Source organism: Cucurbita maxima, unplaced genomic scaffold (assembly GCF_002738345.1).
Source record: "Cucurbita maxima cultivar Rimu unplaced genomic scaffold, Cmax_1.0 Cma_Scf00001, whole genome shotgun sequence".
Classification (NCBI taxonomy): domain Eukaryota; kingdom Viridiplantae; phylum Streptophyta; class Magnoliopsida; order Cucurbitales; family Cucurbitaceae; genus Cucurbita; species Cucurbita maxima.
The window spans coordinates 5,670,218-5,692,410 of NW_019272017.1; the positions used below are offsets into that span (position 1 = coordinate 5,670,218).

General features: G+C 33.4%; 3 protein-coding genes across 4 annotated transcripts; 2 read left to right on the forward strand and 1 right to left on the reverse strand.

Moving 5' to 3' along the window:
- Positions 1–6,924: 6,924 nt before the first annotated feature.
- LOC111477295 (ferritin-3, chloroplastic-like) lies at positions 6,925–9,279 on the forward strand. Its single transcript, XM_023121370.1, has 8 exons — positions 6,925–7,338; positions 7,824–7,907; positions 8,133–8,193; positions 8,263–8,350; positions 8,487–8,548; positions 8,623–8,688; positions 8,780–8,843; positions 8,969–9,279. Exons 1-8 carry the CDS (start codon positions 7,031–7,033, stop codon positions 9,010–9,012), a joined length of 777 nt encoding a protein of 258 aa, XP_022977138.1. The 5' UTR covers positions 6,925–7,030; the 3' UTR covers positions 9,013–9,279.
- Positions 9,280–9,892: 613 nt separating this feature from the next.
- Positions 9,893–12,396, reverse strand: LOC111477286 (40S ribosomal protein S4-3-like). The gene is made up of 5 exons (XM_023121359.1): positions 12,264–12,396; positions 11,535–11,612; positions 11,252–11,432; positions 10,817–10,914; positions 9,893–10,537 (listed from the first exon to the last, which is right to left on the reverse strand). The coding sequence occupies exons 1-5, from the start codon at positions 12,264–12,266 to the stop codon at positions 10,103–10,105; spliced, it is 795 nt and encodes a 264-aa protein (XP_022977127.1). The 5' UTR covers positions 12,267–12,396; the 3' UTR covers positions 9,893–10,102.
- Positions 12,397–12,643: 247 nt separating this feature from the next.
- LOC111477244 (multiple inositol polyphosphate phosphatase 1-like) lies at positions 12,644–21,388 on the forward strand. 2 transcript variants are annotated; one of them, XM_023121307.1, is made up of 12 exons: positions 12,644–12,882; positions 13,571–13,652; positions 14,239–14,532; positions 14,677–14,835; positions 17,003–17,143; positions 17,591–17,647; positions 19,379–19,517; positions 19,987–20,091; positions 20,207–20,397; positions 20,762–20,803; positions 20,887–20,974; positions 21,104–21,388. In XM_023121307.1, exons 1-12 carry the CDS (start codon positions 12,761–12,763, stop codon positions 21,133–21,135), a joined length of 1,452 nt encoding a protein of 483 aa, XP_022977075.1. In that variant the 5' UTR covers positions 12,644–12,760; the 3' UTR covers positions 21,136–21,388. The 2 variants fall into 2 exon arrangements, with proteins under 2 accessions (XP_022977075.1, XP_022977067.1); XM_023121299.1 differs by lacking the exon at positions 21,104–21,388 and having other exon boundaries at positions 20,887–21,027.
- The last annotated feature ends 805 nt before the right edge of the window (positions 21,389–22,193 follow it).

Below are 22,193 nucleotides of genomic sequence, written 5' to 3' on the forward strand. Positions count from 1 at the left end.
TTTTTAAAAAAATTAATTGAATCATTAGAATTAAAATTAATTTAAGTAGAATCAATTTTAACCGGTTCTATTACATAAACAATATAAAATTAAGATTAAAATACTTATAAGATACTTTTAAAATTTTATAAATTTGGAGAAACTAAACTTTTTATAATAATAATAATAATTATTATTATTTTGTTAAGAATGGAAGCATCTATTTTTATGGGGAAGAAAATTTAGACATGTGATTTATTTTTAATTGGTAATTAATTAGATTTTTTCGGTAGGTTTGAAGTAATTTGTTTGAAAATTAATCCAAAGAGTAGCTTCTACTGTAATCTCTTTTGGATTTTTATAATTCAAACCATTGAATAATATTAATTTAAAAATTAAAATTTATTATTATTATTATTATTATTATTTTTTTTTTTTGTGACGTTTTGCATAAAACATGCTTTCTCTTTCTCTCTCATGGTAATATCTAGATGAGAGATGTTCTTTCTATGGTGTTCTCGAGAATATTTATACATATTGTTCGCTAAAAGATGTGGGTCAAAAATTTGAACCACCAACTGCTAAAACGGTAAATAATACTTCTACCGTTTTTTAAGTTGGGCTGATTCTTAACACTTTTTCCAACTTTTACTAGATGTAATCTTGTCGTGGTGGATATATGGTTTGTGTTAAAGTGGATAATATTTACTAGCGGTGAGTTTAAGCTGCTATAAACGGTATCAGAGCTAAATATTGGACGGTGTGCCAACGAGGACGTTAGACGCCCAAGGGGTAGATTGTGAGATCTCACATTAGTTGGAGAGATGAATGAATCAAATTTATAAGGGTCTAGAAATTTCTCCCTAACATACACGTTTTTTAAACCCTTGAGGCTAAGGACTATATTTAACGGACCAAAGAGGATAATATCTACTTGCTTAAATTGTTACAAGTTCCTATAATCATGCCACTAAAAAAGATGCATCTGATTAATATGAGTAGTGACTTCCAATTCTTTTAATTTTTTTAGTTATCCTATTTTGATACTCAATTTCATTTAGATATAGTCTTAGTTTATTCATATATCATTCATTACATCTTCTATAAAAATAAAAAAAACTGGGAAGGAGAGTGGTAAATGTGAATACAATTTTGGGGTTAAAGATCAAAATCCTAATTAAAAAAATATCATATTGATCTCTTAAAAAAAAAAACAATACAAATTGATGAATACTAAAAAATTGTGTTCATAGAAAATTTTTCAAACCATAATATATAACAAAGTCGGCTTAAAAAGCATGGTTTATATCATTTTTATTTTGCTTCTTTGACATTTATTCCCATTCAATTAATATAACGTTTGACTTTTATTTAATAAGACATATACTACCTTTTGAAATTGTCGAGGTTGACTTCTGAGGAGATCGGAGTCTTTGCATATTTCTATAATGGTGGTATCATAACATTGTCTATTTTAAACTGAATTTTTTATGAATTTTTCTCTTATCTAGTCCATGCGAGATTTTGATTGCATTCCCAACAATTCTATCTTCGAACAACATACTATCATCCTCTCCTCAAATAATCTTATATCTCGTTTAACTCTTATCTATGTCAATTCCTTTTCTAGGGCATATTGACCATCTGATAGTGTTCAAGTATGGGTTACGGTACGATTCTATCGATATAATTAAATTAAAGACATGACTAAAGTATTTCAGTGACATAAATTGTTACAAATTTAATAGTATATCGACTAAATTATATCTTAGAATGTTTTTTAATGAATTATTAATATATTAGGTTTGACTGGAGACAAGAATTTGAATTGGGTTTGGGTTTTAGCTCATTTATTGTATAGTAATACAAAAACAAAACCAAGAACACGACCATTAAAAAAAACAAACAAACAAGGAAGCCCTTGAGCTAGCTCCCTTTTCTTCTCAATTAAAAAAGATTATCTAACTTTATAGGAAATAGAAACATACCTAAAACCATTAACCCCAAGAAATATTTGACATTCACTTAAATTTATTGATCTTTAACATAAGCTATATATATATATATATATATTTCATCTCTATTATATGGTTCTTAATATTAGGGTTTGCTGTTTCATGTAGTAGCTGAGAGGGGAGGATGAGGTTGACTAAAACCAGCCGCTATGGTTGACCGCCGCCCTACCCTTGACTATATACAGTCGGCAAACCCCAATTTGTGCAATAATATTTTTTGTGTTTTTTTTTCCAATATGTATGGCTTCCACGTTCTAATTTGCTTCATTTTGGAGCAATATGATCTTGGTATATTGGTAGTAAAAGCGGTGTACGGTGACGTTTTTTGTTTCTCGTTTCTTTTTTTAATAAAGAAAAAATTATGACAATTGGGAGCAATTCGATTGTTGTTATGAAGTGAAAAGAATTGAACGTGGAGTTTTGTTTGTAAAGATTGATATGAGGTTCGATGAATGTTTTGTAGTGTCAATATGGGAGATGTTGAGGTCGCTCTATCGATCAAGCAGTTTCATTACCCCTTAGGGTAAATTTCTTCGTCCTCAGCTCAACCTCACGAACCTCTTTTTTTGAACGTTTGAGCCAGGTGGACTTCGATCGTAAGCCATTAAACTATTTTGTTCCTAACAAGCCATCTTTGGTTCAAATTTTTTAATCAAAATTGTATGACATAAGCCTTAGAAAATTTTAATTGCTATTGCTTTCTATAAGTATACCACTAAGATGCTAAAAAGTATGACCCTCAACCTATTGGACAAATTCAAAGACTACTAGACCAAGAAACATACCAAATTGAAGCCTAATCCACTCCTCAAGACCCAAATGGCGTCAAGGCTCCTACTTTGCAAAATCTAATTGGTTCAAGGGTCAACCCAATCAAGTTTGAAGCACCATTTTGGATGTTATAACATAGGAGAAGTAAGTTTATTCTCAATCTCCAAACTCTTAGCTTGTTCTACTTAAATCACTCTATAGCTCAAGTATCGGGAAGCACCACACTCATGTGCAGGATCTTCATCATCTTTTCCTTATAAATCTATTAATCAATCTATGATCCGATTAGATGGGTTATTTAAATTTGTTGTGTAACTTAAAATTAAAAAAATTAAAATGTTATAGTTTTTTTTTTTTATATATATATAATAATTTAAAAGAAAACTCTAAAATAAACCAAATAGCTTGAAATACATAGAGAAAGACTTGACACGAATGTTTGTTTTTTCCTTCTTCTTTTTTTAAAAAAGGGGCCACAAAAAAACAAACATTCACACGTGAAACCTCACAAAAACTAATAATAAAACAATATTTTTTTTAATTATTAAAAAAAAAAAAAAAAAAAAAAAAAAAAAAAAAAAAAAAAAAAAAAAAAAAAAAAAAAAAAAAAAAAAAAACTCTCTTTTTTCAAATAGAATTCATTGTTTGACTACAAATCTTTTTTTCATTGATTTCCTCAAACCGACAGTCAAATTAGCATCGTCCATTTGTTTGTGTATATAGACACATTCACGAATGATAAATTAAAATAAATATTAAAATTTCAAAATTTTATATTATTTTGTTTTTTTTTTTTTAAAAAAAAAGAATAAACTAATTATGCTATCTTGATGTAAAAATACAAAATTGTTGACATAATATTTTTAATAAATAAAAAATAAAAAGTGGGCTCAAGGAATGAATTTGTATTTAGAATGCCACTTGAAATTTCAAATAATTAATTTCCAATTACCAACAATATTCCTTTGTCGAAATTGTGGTTCATACAAGAAATGCCAATTGTTTTAGTTCATAAATAGATCAAGTGACCATTTTTAATGTGAAAACCCATATCAAATATGCTTCATAATCTCTCTCTTTCTTGGAATTTGTAGCATAATCCAACTACTAATTAGGTAAACAAAGAAACAAATATGAGTCCCTCTCAAGACCCAATCAAATCATATCAAATGGAATTGATATCTATGAGCGAACCTTTAAACAAATGTGTTTGGTAGCCTTGACCAAAGGGAAATAGAAGCATCGGTGTTTGCAACTTTGTTTCTTTTCATAATTTAAAAGTTGTGAATTTGAATTTATATTATAACTGCTCAAGTCTACTCTTACCAGATATTGTTCGTTTTAATTCGTTACGTTTGTACGCGTCTGTTAGGGAAAAGTTTCCACACCTCTATAAAGAATGCTCATTCCTCCCTTCAATAGTGTGAGGTCTTATGGTTGTTCTGTCAGTTCACCTTAACTTAATCCACCCAATCAACTTATAACACTTTCATGTCAATTTAAGTATAGATCAATCGAGGAATGATGGTTCGATCTCTCACTCACTCTCAAAACGCGTAAACCGAAAAGATCTACACAACTATCCCATCAAAATTGAATTATATTAAAAATATTAGGAGTAAATGGTACATTTGGACAACTCATAACAACATGATTCCAAACCAAATCTCAAGACATATCATTAATTATTAAACAATAAAATACAATAAGGTATTTTAAAAAAAATTCCCAAGCACAAGCCCTATGCTCATATCTCACATGTCTTGTTAGTACAATCAATTAAATCAGAGATATCCATAACTGGCTACCATCAATCAATAAAGAAATTGAAAGATGCTTAAACCAGAGATATATATATATATATATATATATATATACACACACATATGATTATATTTCAAAAGGGTATGAAGAAAATGACATGAAATTAATAAAAACCACACAATTTAATGTCGTTCTGACAAGACATTTAATGATCTTTTGGTTTGGTTATTACAAATGAAACCCATTTTTGGAATAATCAATGATGTTTATTGAAAGTTGTAGGAGTTTTGTAGAACCCCAAAGTCTTTTGCATTTATTGCTTCTCACATGATTCTAAGGCCTTTTTTTTTTTTTTTTTTTTTGTTCTAATTGCATAACCCAACGCCTAGCTTTGCTTCATTGTATGTTGGTCTTTCATTGAAGCAATCGTTTTACACATTAATTACAGTGGTTTTTCATTAATTACAACTATGACAAACCCTACCTATTACTTTATTTTCTTAGAGCATTCGAAGTTGGAATATAATTTATTGTGGGAAGAACTTATCGATCGATAGTTTTATCTATTCATGTAACTGTATAATTAAAAAACATAAATAGAGATACCGATCGTAACTTAGACAAAATGTGCCAAGAGTTAATCTTTGATTTGGTGGGCTTGGTGGATTCATTTATGATAATATCCTCCCAAATTTGGCAAAAGGTTATTTAGAGTGGATGTGAGATCACACGTCGATTGGAGAGAGGAACGAGTGTCAGCGAAGATGCTGGACCTATAAGGAGCGTGGACTGTGAGATCTCATGTTGATTGCATAGGAAAATAAAGTATTCTCTATAAGTGTATGAAACCTCTCCTTAGCGTACGCATTCTAAAAACTTCCTAGTGAAGTCCAAGAGAAAAAGTCCAAAAAAGATAAAACCAATTACATTGGATTTACTTGAAAATGAAATAAAATGAGAAGATGAAGAGATTCCTTTAAATCAAATAAATAAAACAAAAGACGATGAATTTTATACACAAAATTAGGGTTTTATAAACCAAAGTTTTGCTAAAGAGAAAGACATTGGGAAATAACAAAACAAAGAGGGTTTTGGACATAGTGCCCTAATTAATGTCAACTTTGTCGTCATGTTGTAAAACCCTAGCAAATTTTTTTAAAATTTTAATTTTAATGAAGATGATAATTTTTTATTTTAATTATTAACTTTTTATTATGGATTTGTGTGATGTTTTTGTTTTAAAAAATTAGAAATGAAAAAGTGTAAATTAAGGAAGAAAAACAGACATCTTCACCGCCTTAGAAGGAAAAACATGAGGCTTCCAATGCCAAACATTAAATGAGCTTCGTTGGCTGTTTTTTTTTTTTTTTTTTTTTTTTTTTTTTTTTTTTTTTTTTTTTTTTTTTTTTTTTTTTTTTTTTTTTTTTTTNTAAGAATTCATTTTCGAGATGTCATATGCTTTTTCTAATGTATTTGTCTAATGGTCGTAAAAATTTGGTCAAATCTCTTCGCTTCCAAATATTCTGTGTCCCAAAATTCAATACTTGGCTTCGGTTTTTAAGATAATAAATATTATGTGAGGCTCTCGAGACTAAACCTGTCCTTACTGTAGCACAAATATTGTTTTTTTTTTTTTTTTTCTTTTCGGACTTCTCTTCAAAGTTTTTAAAACGTGTTTGCTATAGAGATGTTTTTATACACTTATAAATAATATTTTGTTCCCCTCCTCGCTCCAACGATGTAGGATCTCATTGAAAATATTCATAAAAAAATATTTTCAATTATATACTTTTTAGTTTGGCTTAAATAGTTGTGTAATATATTAGTGGCAGTTTTGTAATTATTTGTTGTAAAGGCACCATTCTCTGGGACTACATGAGAGCTAGGCCTTCAAACTTTCAAGAGCTCATTGTATTTGGGCCAAGGCCCATTTCAAGCAAAGAGCTTGAGGCTGGAAAGGTCCACCATCAAAAGTTCATTGTATTTGGGCCAAGGCCCATTTCAAGCAAAGAGCTTGAGGCTGGAAAGGTCCACCATCAAAAGTTCATTGTATTTTGTCATTTTTATTGACTCTTCCACCAAGAAGAAAATTGCGAATCAAATTCTATTTTTAGATTTCTAATTTTTATTCTTTAATTTAATATAAAAACTCAAATTTATCCAATAAATTAATATATATTATTTATTTATTAAAAAAAATGGAAGAAAATTGAGTGGAGTGGAATTGCATTGAAAAGTCTTGAGATATTTACGGCGTAAATGAAACCAACCACATCCATCTCACAGTCGGGCACGAGCTTGACACGCGCTCAACTCCGATTCTCAATCTCCACCATTCACGTGTATCTTCATCCAACGGCTTATCTTTCATTTTCCCATCCTTTTATATTTCCCTCAACTCTCGTCATCCCCTCCACCTCCATCCTCATCCACTTCTACCACACACGCAGTCTCTCAAAACCCTCAAAAATCCATTTCTCATCCTCTTCAATTTCTCAATCATGCTTCTTCGTGCTCCTTCGGCCGCCATCTCTGTCTCTAACTCTCGAGGGGAGAATTTGGTTCCTCTCTTTTCTGCTTCGTCGTCCTCGTCGTCTTCGATTCTTAGGCTTTCTCCGGTTAGAAATGGTGGTGGTTTGATCGTTTCTGCCTCGAAGGGCGCTAACACTCGGCCATTGACGGGAGTGGTTTTTGAGCCCTTTGAGGAGGTCAAGAAGGAGCTCAGTCTTATTCCCACTGCTCCTCAAGTCTCGCTTGCTCGCCAGAAGTATAGCGATGCCTGTGAGGCTGCGATTAATGAGCAGATTAAGTGAGTTTTCTTATTGGTTTTTTTTATTTATTTTGGAGGTATTGTATGTGCGTTTTCTCTAGCGGATCTTCTTTTGAGTTATTTGATTGTAGTTTGTGTTCTGTTTTGGGAAGATCTGTATGTGGTAATCTTCTTTTGAAATGTTTTGTTTCTTGATTTTATAATTCTCTGCTCGATTCTTTTAATTTTTGGTAATCTGTTTCGTATATTTGGTATGGTGTTTTAATTCTAGTTATATGTATATTATTTTACTCTGAAGCGTACGTATTTGGTTTGATGTTTAATATCTGGTATTTAAATATGAATACGATTCTTTATATGGAAATAACTTGTTGGTTGTTGTGAAACGTATATATCTTGTTTGGTGTTTTCGTACTGGTATTTAAATATGAATTTGATTCATTATATGGAAATTATTTGGTTTGGAGTTACATTTCTGGATATGAGTTTCTATATGGAAAGCTAACAATTGGATTTCATAACAGTGTTGAATACAATGTATCATATGTATACCATTCCATGTTTGCCTACTTTGATAGAGACAACGTAGCACTCAAGGGTTTGGCCAAGTGAGTATTGACTATCTAATCTTGTTTTTAGCATGTTTGATAACCATTTTGTTTTTCGGTTCCTGTTTTAGAAAATTATGTTCATTACCTCACAATTCTTAGGTGGAAGTAGTGTTTTTAAAGCTTAATTTTCAAAATGCTCGAAAAGAATGGTTATCAAACGGCCCTCAATTGCTAAGTCTCTTTTTTCTGTAATTCCTCGAACTGAAATGGTGTTCTTCAAAGGTTTTTCAAGGAATCAAGTGAAGAAGAGAGGGATCATGCTGAGAAATTGATGGAATATCAGGTAGTTGAGTTAAGACAAAAAGTTGATTTTGGTTTTAGATTATTTATTGATGTTGGAATTATTTTGTAGAACAAACGAGGTGGGAGAGTGACGTTGGAGAGTATGATTAAGCCCTTGTGTGAGTATGACAATGAGCAAAAGGGAGATGCCTTATATGGTTAGTTGACTGTTTATATTTCAATGATATTGACCTCCCAACATTAATGATGAAGACTTTGGTTTATTTGGTTTATGAAAATATCTACATGTTGTTGATTGTGACGCTAAATGAAGTCTCTCGTTTAATTTCTAAGCAATGGAGCTTGCTTTGTCCCTTGAGAAGCTAACCAATGAGAAGTTACTTCACTTGCATAAGGTAGAGCTTTTCTAGCTTTCACATTTAGTTTGGATGTCTTTGAATTATGCTTATAACTTGGCCTTCTCTTTTAGGTGGCTGAAGAGAATGGTGATGTGCAGCTGACTGAATTTGTGGAAAGCGAATATTTGGGGGAACAGGTAATATAACCCATAAATAAGACGTGATTGATCATGTCTTGTTCTCATATAAGCACAACAATTCTCAATTCTTCAAACATCACCATTGTAGGTTGAAGCAATCAAGAAAATCTCAGAGTATGTTGCTCAGCTAAGAAGAGTGGGCAAGGGACACGGTAAGAGTACACCCATCTCGCCCTGCCTCACCCTGCCCTGCCTTTTCTCGCTCTATATTGTTTGTAATAGAATGCCCCGGTCTGCTAACCATATTTTTTCTGAACCCATTTGAAAACATTTTCAGGAGTTTGGCACTTTGATCAGATGTTGCTTCATGAGGGAGCATAAACAATGGAATGGAGTTTGCTGCATAGAGTTAAAGTGCAGTGAATATGAAAATAAAATGGTTCAGCTCTGGGCTGTGCTTTGGGTATGGTTGGCTTGTGATGATTCTTAGTAGTTTTTATAGGGAGATGATTAGGGGTAGATGTGTGTTAGAATTTCCTCTGGTTAACATGTTAATGTTTGTTTTGCTTTGGTTTTCAAAGGTTTGTTTTGACGTTGTAATTGGAGATTCACTCTTTTTATTATTATCATTATCCTATTTTTGTACCACTTTGACTTAGCGCTTGTGACAATTTAAGACAATTAGTCTTGCTAAATTGTCAAATTTTAATTTGGTTTTAATTTTTTTTAAATTCTATTTTACTCTTAATTAGATCCTTCCACAAGTTTTTTTTTTTTTTTTTTTAATTTAATAGACGAAAGACTTTTTTATTTTTTGGTGAATTAAATATTAGATATTCTTATTCTTCCCCTCTCCTAGATCCATTAACAAATTTTAATTCATCAATTTCCAAGTCTATTGAGTTTCTTTTTAATTATTATTTTAGTTTTGAAAAATTAATTTATAAACATTACCTATCTGGAATTCAAATCTGTAGTATAGAAAGATAAGATCCTAAAATTTTATGTTTTTTCAAATAGCAATTACGATTTGAATAGAAATTAATGTATTTAATGCAAATATCAATATCTCAAATTCCATCAATCGGCTAATTAACTTTTTTGTCAAATCAGACATAGATAGCTTTTGAAAAAAAAAATTCTTTAGTCTAATTATTCAATTAAAATAATTAAAACCTACTCTTGAAAAATAAGTCCTCATTTCTTAAAAAAAAAGCCGGTGGAGAAATAAAATTGAGGGTAGAGCAGAGTCACAACACTATAAATCAGCAAACTCGGCCTCAGTCCACTGTAAGTATTTTTGAACCACAAAATCATGATATAGAAGCAACAGCCTCCACAAGTTTCTAGTAGAAATAAATTGTCTCAAAAGATCTCAACTTACCCATAAATGATCAAGAAAGCAAAATTCAAGAAACAGATGTGCCAAATCAAAACCATTGAAAATCCATGACTACAACAACAAAAACTCTTAAGCAGTAACTGCTGCCTGGCTTGCAAGCCTCTTCCTAGCTTCTTCAATGATGGAAAGTTTTATACCCTTGCCCTTGGGGAGGGAAACCCATGGCTTGGTTCCCTTCCCGAGCGTGAACACGTTGCCTAGCCGAGTCGCAAATTCATGCCCAGTTGCATCCTGAATATGGACTGTCTCAAAGCTTCCCTTGTGCTTCTCTCTGTTTTTAAGGATTCCCACTCGACCTCTGTTTCGTCCACCAGTCACCATGACAACATTTCCTACATCAAACTTTATGAAATCAGCAATCTTGTTAGACTCAAGATCCAACTTGATGGTGTCGTTTGCCTTGATCAGGGGGTCAGGATAACGGATGGTACGCCCATCGTACGTGTTCAGATAAGGAATTCCCTTCTGCCCAAACTGCACAGAGCGAACCTTACAGAGCTTGAACTGCAAAGACAATATCACAGTCATCATGAATCATCCCATTACGATTATCACATAGAAAAAAATGTCCCTACATGAAGATCAAAAATCTTAACCAAGGGAAGAAAACAGTTGAATTGGAATCATATAGAAAAAAATGCAGATTGGTATTGAAGTGTAATTTTCTGTTTGGACAATGGTTAAAAAACTCTGTTTGCAATTGCATTTATTTTCTGTATCCTGAGCACCCTACATTCTATACAACAGGAATGCTTGCAACAAATGACAGGTCGAATAACAAACCATAGCCTCCTCATCCCTGACAGAGTGAAGGCGGAAACGCCCTTTAGTGTCATACAGAAGCCGGAAATTCTCATTTGTCTTGGGGATGGACACAACATCTACAACAAAAATAAGTGTAACGCATTAAAAATATAATAAACAGAACACATTATACAGCTAAAAGACACATCAGTTCCAAGCAGTGACATGTTTCAAAAGAACAACTTCCAAACAAGTTCACAACCAAAATATTGAAACACGTTACATAACAGGTGACTGTTAGTATCATGCTTGCAAACGGTAACTTTGCTGATAAAGTTAAGATGCATCCCTATTCTTCAGCAGTTAGGGATCGGCCAATACTTTTTATGATAGAAGAATTGATTGAAAGATCTTCTGGTAAGTAAATATTGAAACTGAAACAATAGAATAAATAAAAGTTTAAGATCAGCATACCCATAAAGCCAGCCGGATACGTCTTGTCAGTCCTCACCTTCCCATCAACTAAAATATGTCGTTGCATCAAAATTGAAATTACCTCACGGTATGTGAGAGCATATTTCAATCGGTTTCGCAATATGAGGACTAGTGGGAGACATTCCCTTGATTTATGAGGTCCTGATGAAGGTTTGGGGGCCTACAAGGGGATTTAAAAGGTAGAACTGAATGTCAGAAATAAGTTTAATGCGTAGGTAAAAATAAAATGTAAACTGAAACGAAGACTAGAAATTTCACTCACAAATGCACCACCAAGTTTGTCGAGCATCCAATGCTTTGGAGCATTGAGCCTCTTCAAATGTTTCTTCAATCCTCTTGCCTGTCAAAGCCATATACATTAATTTTAGTAAACAAAAATACGAGGAAATCATCTTGCTGAAACCATCATAGTATGCATATTTCTGGAAGTGCAGGACGACCAAACTAATTGTGTCCTTTAGTAAACACCCTCCACGCCTTCTTCCAACACAGACTCTTACACAACAAAACCAAATAGCAAACTCAAATTTCATGATGGATCGGTAGCATAACCAAAATCATCTACAAACTCTATAACACATTCATCAGGAAAATAACTCGAGTAGACCGTAGGAAGACATTTGTACTCGACATAAAGCTTATAATTCCTATATGAAAAAACAAATCTCGTCCAAAAGGGTACTAATGAAAACCCTAAATAATGTAAACACGTAAAAACCTAGGGTAAACCAGTTGAGTGGGAGAGTGTTTGAATCATGTATGAACTAATAAGCCGTGCCCTTTGCTGTGGTCACTTTTAAGGTTAAAGAGCTTGCAAGAAGGATCACTCTTATATAAAACTCATAAAAAAAAAAATCTCAACCTAACAAATCACAAAATACAGGCAGAACCAAAATAAAACTGGAAACAACGAGAAAGAACATCTTAAAGGAGATCATCAGTGGAGATATGAACCAACAGAGAAAACGAACTACTAGATAGATCCACTGACCATATTGTCGAAACGATGTTCGACGGAGAAAAACCCTTCAGTGAGATTGCCGCCGGCGCCTGCGGATAGAGAGCTGGAGCTTCGGAAGAGGCGAACAAGAAATTAGGTTCGACGGCGGTTTTATTTATATGAAAGCTTCAAGTATGAAGGGATAGTACTGAAATTAGGGTAAAGCCTTTTGGGCCTAGTGGTTCTCACAGCAAGATTTGGGCTGGGCTTTCTGAGATAATTAAATGGACAATTTTATACTAATATCCTTATTTTTCTTTTATGTTTATTAATTTAGTTTTTCTTTTAAAAAAAAAAAAAAAAAAAAAAACAAAGAAGGAATGAATGTAAAACCGGTCTATAACGGATTTTCGGTTCGATCATTGGTTTAAATGAATTAAGTTTTGCAGAGATCTTCTTCCTTCTTTTTCTGTAATTTTCTTACCAGAGAGAGTTTCTCGGTGCTTTCTTGTATTATTTATATTCGTGCGTTCTCTCTGCAAGGATGAATGGCAGGAACGAAGCACATTGTAATGCCGATTTTTCTTCTAGTTTTATTGTTCTTGTTCACCAGTTCGAGAGCCGAACAACCACCGTTCAGTATAAAGCAACATCTGTCCACTGTTACCAGGTTCTCTCCATTGACATTCTCATCTATTTCGCTGGTTTTCTGCTGTCTAATAGGCGGTTTTTCAATCTATCTTCGCGTTTTTTTTTTTTTTTTTTTTTGTTTNNNNGTACATTTAGTTTTTCGCGCGAATGATTGATGATTTGATTCATAGGAAACATCTCTGAAACTCGATGTGCTTGTTTTATAGCTGTTTTAAACGTTAACGTTTCTGATTGGACGATTGAAATGGAAACTTAGAAATCATGTGTTTTAAAATTTGTCTTCATTTCCATCCTCGAATCCACGAGAGAAATTGACAAGAAAGTCAGCGGATGGATGGATGGATGGATTGATGTCCTATATTTCTAATTGGAAAGTCATGCTTAGTTTCTTCCAGATCTACAAAATTATTCAATCAATGAGACTATTTGTAATTGGAAAGCTTTCTTGTAACTAGGCTTCAAGCTTGAGTTGTCTTGAGGGGTTTACTAGTTTGATATTCAGGAAGCTGTCTGTCTTTTTGTATGCTTAGGCTGCATGGAATTTGTCTGCAGCCTAGAGCGGTTTTCGTCTCTATTGTTCTTGTTACTTTTCAAATATCAATAAGAACTTAATCTTTCTTGTAGAAAAAAAAAGTATGTTTTCAATAATCATGAAGTACAATCTCACAGTAAAAAATATAATTTCTAATATTGATCTTTCTGGACAGATATAGTGCTGCAAATGATGGTCGTAATAGTAACATTGCTCCCGCTCCTGATGGATGTGTTCCAATTCATTTAAATCTTGTGGTAATTTATATTCCAAATTTGTTGGTTTCCAATAACAGTTTGGTTAATTACCTTTCATGATGCTTATTGATAGGGAATTATTGTGTTCTACGAGCATAAAAGCATTGGGTGGAAATAAAAGAGTATATTTCAGAATTTTTTTGATAAACTATGAATATTTAGGGTGCATCATGTATGCCCAACTTAAGATTGATTTTCCTTTTCTGTTCCATATCAATTGACTCCACAGTTTTCTCTTTGGTCGATATGTATTAGGTTGCTTGTATGAACTTAAATGTCAAATGGTACCTCAATAATCCCCAATAGAAGGGGAGGTATGCAAGATTGATTTCCTGCCACGGTTTCTAGCAGAGTATATGTATTTTTGTGCGTATGTGAATGTATCAATATTTCATTACATACCAGATCTTTTTGCACGGTGTATTTGATATTTTTGTTCTTGCTTTCAAATAACAATACTTGATTAGACTTGTCTGGAATTCTTTGAAAGCTATAAATTCCAAATTAATGAATAGATTAGACTTAAATGTGTTCCTGCTTTCTAATAACAAGATTTGATTAGATTTAATGGTTTATTATTTCTCAGGCTAGGCACGGAACTCGAGATCCAACCAAAAAACGGATCAGAGAGTTAAACAACTTGGAAAGTCAATTAGACATGCTTATAAGAGGTTCTGTAGGAAATGACTCATCTCTGCGTAAAGTTCCTTCCTGGTTTAAGGGATGGAAATCTCCTTGGAGAGGAAAAGTGAAGGGTGGAGGATTAATTCCTGAAGGAGAGGAAGAATTGTATTATCTTGGGATCCGAACAAGAAAATTGTTTTCTGACTTGTTTAGTGATGATTATAGCTCAGAAGTATATACAATTAAAGCAACTCAGGTTATTTCCTCTTTTGGCATTGTTTGTGTTTTGTACCTCTTATTTCTTAATTGTATTGGATTGGGAGGATATAGACTTAGAGTCTCATTTGTTTGTTAGAACCATAATATGTATGCTTATGTTTGTTCCTCCATGAATAATTAGGTTCCTCGGGCATCAGCTAGTGCTGTGGCATTTGGTATGGGGCTATTTAGTGGGAGAGGAAGCCTTGGATCAGATCGTCGTCGAGCTTTTTCTGTCATCAGTGAGAGTCGTGCCAGTGATACGATGCTTAGGTTTTTTGATTGTTGTCAGAAGTACGAGGTAATCATAAATTCTTAACTATCTTCTGATTTCTATAGTTTATATTTGCCAAAGATTGATTGCATATTTCTATTTTCATTACAATCATATTTTTGTTTACTGTTTTGCACTTTTGTTGTTGTTATGTGTTAGCTCGTGCATGATGAATCTAGCACTCATACCCTCTTGAACATGTATGCAAATGTAATTTTTCAGTAGTCTTCTACATGTTGTCTATTTGTTGCAGGTGTTTAAAACTTGATCATTTGATGGACGGTAAAAAAAAAAAATAAATAAATAAACCATGCTGTTGGCTGCATATATAATAATCATTCCCATGGTTATCTGTTACCATAGTTTCGACTTGAACTCAGACACAAATGTTTCTAGGATATGCAAGAAAGATAAAGATTAGTTGCATCATAATAATAGAATACATGTAGTTTAGAGTTAACTAGCATTACATCAATCACCCTAAAGGAAAAATTGTAGTTGCTGGCTATTCTGTCGTTTAAAGAGGGGAGTGGGTATACTAGTCTCTTTTGAAGTCCACTTTTGTGTCTCCAGAATATTTTCATGATGTAGTTTCCTCTTTCTGGAAAGCCAGAATTATAGAGGATTTAATGGGACCCATTGCTTGATCTCTCTCCCAAATGATGCTATATCTGCCATCAAAATTCTGAATCGCAGGACTGCCTTTTTGCCCACTGCTCCTCTGCTGTGATTTTTTGACAATTCTCTTCTTGGTGCTTTTGGATAGGCTATGCCCCTTCATTAAAAAATTTCATCAACCTTAATATCCTTCTGCTGACACATCTCTCTACGAAGAGGGTAAAAGTCCTTTGGTTGAATTTGATAAGTGGAATACGTAGCTTTAGAGAAACCACAAACATTTTGGGGGAGCAGAGAGATGTTTGACTCATCTTTTTTACTATATTTGTTTTCATCTGCCTCTTGGTGCAAACCTGATAAGGTTTTCTATTAGATTATTCCATAACTGATATTTGTGCTAATTTGAGGGGATTTCGGCAACGTTCATCCTCCTTGGAGGCTTCCCTCTGTTTGGATACTTCATTGCTTTAATGTTGCGGGGAACCAATTTTCGCTCAATGTAATTGTGTTTGGATGAGTGAAAGTGATCAAGTGTGACTTTTTCATGGACAATTTCTTGCCTTTGAGTTAATGCCCCTATGTCTTACAGCTTAGCGCCCTTGAGTTTACTTGTAGCCTCTGTGAGTAAGTACGTTCCCGTTGTAACATTTGATTGTGCACCATTTCCCTCTTCTCTTTTTCTTTGTGGAGAAGTTTGTCATATGATTTATTTTATATCTTCTACCTCCCCAAGCTTTAAGATTGTAGTGTTAACACTCTCTAGCTCGCTATTTTCTTGTAACATTTGATTCTGCATTTTTCCATTTCCCTCTTTTCTTCTTCTTTGTGGGGGAGTTTGTCATATGATTTATTTTCTATCTTCTACCTCCCTCAGCTTTAAAATTGTGATGTTAACACTCTCTATTTCGCTATATATTTTTTTTCCCAGTGAGTTAGGAGCAGGAATTTAGGAGTAAAAATAATTTAGTTTATTGGAACTAATCAAATAACTGGCTTATAAGAAATTGGTGGATTTGAGGGAGAATTTTCACAATAATAAGAGGGCCAGAGTCCTGTGTCAATCAGTGTGACTAGTTTTATTATTATTATTTTGCAATGTGCATGCATGAACATGTGTCATGTATGAGGTTGTCGTATTTTGTAATAGTCTCCCATGGTTCTTTGAGATATATTAGTCTCAGAACTAATGAAGGAATTTAAATCTCAAGTGCAACAAGAGGCGTTTCTACTGAAGTGAGTATAGATCAATTGAGTGTATACACTCGACCAAAAGTTCGTCTCCTGAACTCGGAAAAAAAAAGAGTCGTTTTTTTTTTTTTAAATTATTAAAAATATGAACTTGTTGTGTACATTCATGACATCTATCCCATGTTCATCATTATTCTAGAATTTTCTGACTTTCACACTTTCCGGAACTTTTACCGACTTATGTCTGGCTGTTTAAATCTTCAGTAGGTCCACGTTAATTACTCTACATATGCCTAAATTATTCTCAAGCCTTAAATCCTCCATTATTAAATAGATATTTAGTGGTTGGCTGGTTTCTGTCATTCATCACTATCAATTTTCAATGCAGGATTATAGGAAGAATCAGGAACCTGCCGTTGATAAACTCAAGGAACCTGTACTTGATGATATAACTAAGTCACTCACTGAACGTTATGGGCTAAATTTTACCCGGCTGCACATTTCATCACTTTGGTTTCTCTGTAAGCAGGTGATTCTTCAGTCATATATTTGAATACAGGAAGTCGGTCTTCATTCATATTTGAATACAGGAAGTCAAAATCCCCCGTAAAATATCCACGTCAAGAATATTGAATATGTATTTTGAAATTTTACGGCCATTCCTAGCAGCAAAAGGGTCATTGTTTTATCTTGACATATGTACTTGGAAAGTAACAAAAAGATCCTATAATTCTTGATGATCTTGGTGCTTTGTTATCGTTGATATTGAAAGTCACAAAAAAATCTTTTAATTAACGGTGAGGAAATGTCTTTTTTTTTTTTCTTTTTTTTTTTTCCGGAAGAAACATTTTAATTGATGGTGGGAGAAGAAATATCGATCTTCAGTCCCCACCTCCCCCCTCTCTGTTTTCTAGATGGTTTTTTTTTTTTTTAAATGTTTATGATTCTAAGACGACCCCTTGCCTTTCATTTGCAGGAGGCATCCTTATTGAACATAACAAATCAAGCTTGTGGACTGTTCAGCCCTTCCGAGGTACTTGGATTATCAGTCTTACCTCAGATTATTACTTACTGGCATGCTAGTGGTAGGATTTGGTTTCAAATGTATTTAAAAGATGCTTATACTTCGTGGAGAAAATATACCTTAATTAAGGTTTATTAGAAGGAACAGAAAATGTGGCTATGTATTTAGTATAGTTGCCTTCTTACAAATCTGAAAGAGTAAAGATGGGAAATCAAGCTACAATTAGTTGGAGAGATACAATTTTTAAAAAAGGCAGAAGGTTGAGACAAAAGAGATGGACACTGATTTGCTATGTGTGTGTGTGTGTGTGTATTTTTTTTTTTTTTTTTTTTTTTAACGTAGCATTAGGATACACGATAGGCTCAAAAACCACTAGTTTTGATTCCGTTATCAACACTATATTATGCAAGTGTAGGTACTTCTTCTGCAGGCTACAATTGTAACAACTCGAGCCCACCACGCAATAGATATTACTACAATCCATTCCCTTGGAGGTCTACTGTCTTCAACACATTATTCGATATTTGGCTCTAATACTATTGATAACAGCCTTTGGAGGCCCAGCATTTTATGACACACCACCCCGTGTCTAGTTCTAATACCATTTGTTACCACTCAAGTATTCAGTGGCCAGTAGATATGGTTTTAAGTTATGNGCCACCAAGAAATGAAAATTCACTCAATTATTCAAAACGTAGTTAAATGTTTGATTTAGGTTTACAAATAAGAGAACTCCTTTCTGTTTCAGCCGTAATATTTCTTTCTTTTGGTTGATTGCTTCCATGAACAATCTCTCCTTGTGTGTCCATCTACTGAATCCAGAATTCCTTTTGGACTGTGTAATCTTCTCCCAAGACTACATTTAAATAAATCCCAACATTAGAGAGAAGCTAAAAGAAAGCTTAGGTAGCTTGAAAGTATATTGCTGTCATAGTGTTAGGTTGTGTCCCTATTTCAAGGAGAATAGGAGTCGTATAAGATCTGATACAAATGTCGAAATGCATGATGGGTTCAGTTTGACAAGCAGGAAAAGAATCGTGGTTGTAATAGCACACTGCAATAGTTATTGTTGCAAGATTTATGCTCCAGTTGACTTGGAATGTGAAAACTTGCCGAAGTGAAGTTTTTCTTACGAGGTTTTCAGAATAAAAGTCCAACTCAAGAGTCAAATCAATCAAATTAGGAAAACTGTACACAATTAAAAAAAGTAAAAATTTTACAATTTTGACTTTAATTCAAAATTTGAAATATAAGACCAAAATCTTGCCTAAACAAAATTGTTTATAGAATCAATTTGACCTCATTTGAGTTTGAAAATAGCCTACCATGCAAGGAATTGAAAGAAAGAATTAAGCATTGATATGAAATTCAAAATAAACCATTAAAGCAAAGTCAATGTACCTTTTCATTTAAAGACAATAATTAATTAACTTAATTGAAGGAAATGAATAAATAAATCTTTTAAACAAAAAGCACCTACATATTGTTTTTCTAACATTTAGGAAGGTGATACCAGGAGAGTGGTGTCCTTCTTGAATGGCAGTGAACCCATATATGAGGCTAGCTTGTACTAGGGGATTTTGTTTCTATTGATATGATCAGATTTTCCAGTTCTTTCTAATCCGCTTGTATAGAATTTTTTGTTGAATGATTTTGGTCTAGCTGTGCATGCTGCAGTCATGTTTGGTAGTTCTGCATTTGTTGGTTCTCAGCTTTGCAATCTTTGTCCTATGTGCTTAGGTTGCTTTGTTGGAGTGGACGGATGATGTGGAGTTGTTTATATTGAAGGGTTATGGTAATTCATTAAACTATAAAATGGGAATTCCTTTGTTGGAAGATGTTGTTCAATCCATGAAGCAAGCCATCAAGGCCAAAGAAGGTATATATATATATACACACACACACATCTGCTGTTTATATTTTCTTGTTTACTCTCCGAATAGCTCATACCTTTGTATTTACTTTTGCTTTTAGCAGAAGGTTTTTGTGTCGAATCATTGAGTTTCCTTAAGACATCTTTGGGGGAGGTGTTGCTGATGGTTAGGCTTGATGCCTCATTTTGGGTAATTTTGGGTAATTCGGGTGGTGGTTTCTAAGGACTTTTGTAATCAGACCTTTTTTGTATAGCTAGTGTTTGCCTTTTTCGGTAGGCAGTTTTTTGTATGGCCTTTTGTATTTCTTCATTTTATCTCAATAAAAGTTTTGTTTTTCACCCCCCAACAAAAGAAAATCATTCATTTTATTCCTATTTCTTTTCCCAATGGAATTTTTGAATGGCCAAAGTTGGAAGTTATTTAGTAGAGTTTCTTATCCGTCTTACTGTGTTTTTCGCATTCTGTTCTTGGTAGAAAAGCTAGTTCTTGGCAGCTATGAGAAGGCAAGACTTCGTTTTGCTCATGCTGAAACTGTAGTTCCATTCACATGTTTGCTCGGGCTTTTCCTTGAAGGACCTGGTAAATGCGTTTAATAATCTTCGAGTTTTTCCCCTTATTTTTTGTATGACCAAACCACTCGTAAACTTATGCAGTTCCTTTCTTATCTTTGGATTTTTGCTATCGAATATCACAGATGTTGGACAAACACTAAGGGAGCAGCCTTTGCAACTTCCTCCACAGCCTCCAGCTACTAGAATATGGAAGGGAAGCACCGTTGCACCTTTTGCTGGGAATAACATGCTGGTTCTCTATAACTGCCCTGCTAACTTGTCGGATAAGTACTTTGTGCGAGTTTTGCATAATGAAGAACCCATAACAATGCCGGTTAGCACCCTTTCCTATTCTTTTATTTTTTTTAGCTCACGTTTGAACTTTCATAAAACTTCATGTTATATATTATTACTGAATGAACTACATTCATCCATCATTCGATTCTCAATGATAAATTGTGGACTTTCATCTCAAAGTGTAAGAGTTCAAGCCTACCGCTAACAGATATTGTTCTCTTTGGACTTTCTCTTTCGGGCTTCTCCCTAAGGCTTTTAAAAGGTGTCTCCTAGGGTGTTTCGTTCTTCTCCCCCACCAATGTGGGATCTCACTCAAAATTTTCCATTGTTCACTTTTCTTGCTGAACTTTTAGCTTCTTCACATTACAGTCCTTACGAATCTTTTTTATTTGGATGAATAGGGTTGTGACAATTCGGATTTTTGTTCCTTCAAAGTGTTCATGGTACAATTTCCACCTCCCTTTTGAAATACGCAAGTATTTTGTTACCACCGAATGATATTATTAAAGCTGTCATCTCTTTGCAGGAAAACATTGTGGCTCCTCATCTTGAACATGATTTTGACACATTGTGCACTGTGGATGGGGAAGAACCTGTGCTGGAGCCCGAATCAAGTAAGTTATCACTGTTCCATTGGCTCTTCTGGTTGCGCAATGACAATAGATGACCTCTAAAAGATGAATTGTAACAAATGTTGCTTACTAACTATACAACATCTTTGTCCTTGACATTGTTTTCCGCAGACGCAGACGCTAGACTCAGATCTGAGTTGTAGGGAAGAGTTTACTCATTTTATGTGCTACTTTCGGGTCTCGTTGAGCTTGAGCTTCCATCTGTTTCACATGGCTTTGATTCAAAGATTTAGACTGATGCCATTTTGTATTTGCTTGCTGTTTTGTTATACCGCAAAATTCAAGTGCTTCAGTTTTTGTACTACAAAATTATACAAACTTTAGGTTTTACTTCTTTACGATATTCATTCTTGTATGTATATATGAGGAAAAGGATTGAGCTTGTTCATCCTTTTACTATTCTTGCCCAACCCCTTTATAATATCTATGTTCGTGGTTACCAGAAAATATTTCGTTGAATAAGGCAAAATTGAAACTTCAGAAATTGTTAAGATGAAACTAAAGTGATCACGGGCTATCGTTACTAAATTAGTGATTGATCCTATTAAGAGTATGATTAATTGTATTGGAATTTAATTTAAAGTCAGTTGTTTAAGGATTTAATGACATTTTTAAATTAAGAGATCTACTACCTATAAAACTTGTCCAAAGTTATTTTCTTCATCAAGTATATAGTAATGAAAACAAATAATTAAAGGGACAATATATCTAAAGAGGGTGTTCTTCAATCCAACCATGTGAAATGTTAGTCTCTTTACATCACATTTGGAGTCACAAGTAATAGAGTAATTGTTCTTTGGACTAAAAATGAAATCACGAACAAGATCTCTCATTTGGTATGCTCAAATATCATTGAAAAAAATCGAATTAATTGCTAAAATGATATGAGCCTCTCCTTTGATATTCTCGGACATCATTGACTAAAATTTGAACTAATTGTTGATGTGATATGAGCCTTCGAATAATATTTAAAAGATGAACGAATTTATCTCAGCTCATGAAGAGTAACCATTTTTTTTTGCGAAAACTAAATTTATAATTTAATAAATCAAATTTAAGACGTAATTTTAAAAAAATATTTTATTAGCTCAGTGATTATTTTTTAAATATATGTTTTGGTCTTTTAGATGCAGCCACTGAAAAGGATCCGTAAAAATTTACAAAACAAATAATGGCATCTAAGAGGAAAAAACATAGACAA

Bases quoted from the DNA above. Each gene is read 5' to 3' on its own strand.
- LOC111477295 (XM_023121370.1), top strand. From the start codon at position 7,031: ATGCTTCTTCGTGCTCCTTCGGCCGCCATCTCTGTCTCTAACTCTCGA. The intron at 7,339-7,823 runs GTGAGTTTTCTT...ATTTCATAACAG, and splicing joins GCGATTAATGAGCAGATTAA to TGTTGAATACAATGTATCAT. The intron at 8,844-8,968 runs GTAAGAGTACAC...AAACATTTTCAG, and splicing joins AAGAGTGGGCAAGGGACACG to GAGTTTGGCACTTTGATCAG.
- LOC111477244 (XM_023121299.1), top strand. From the start codon at position 12,761: ATGGCAGGAACGAAGCACATTGTAATGCCGATTTTTCTTCTAGTTTTA. The intron at 17,648-19,378 runs GTACTTGGATTA...CTATGTGCTTAG, and splicing joins GACTGTTCAGCCCTTCCGAG to GTTGCTTTGTTGGAGTGGAC. The intron at 20,804-20,886 runs GTACAATTTCCA...ATCTCTTTGCAG, and splicing joins GTTCCTTCAAAGTGTTCATG to GAAAACATTGTGGCTCCTCA.
- LOC111477286 (XM_023121359.1), bottom strand. The intron at 11,433-11,534 runs GTGAGTGAAATT...ATCCCCTTGTAG, and splicing joins ACAAACTTGGTGGTGCATTT to GCCCCCAAACCTTCATCAGG. The intron at 10,538-10,816 runs GTTTGTTATTCG...TTGTCTTTGCAG, and splicing joins TCAGGGATGAGGAGGCTATG to TTCAAGCTCTGTAAGGTTCG.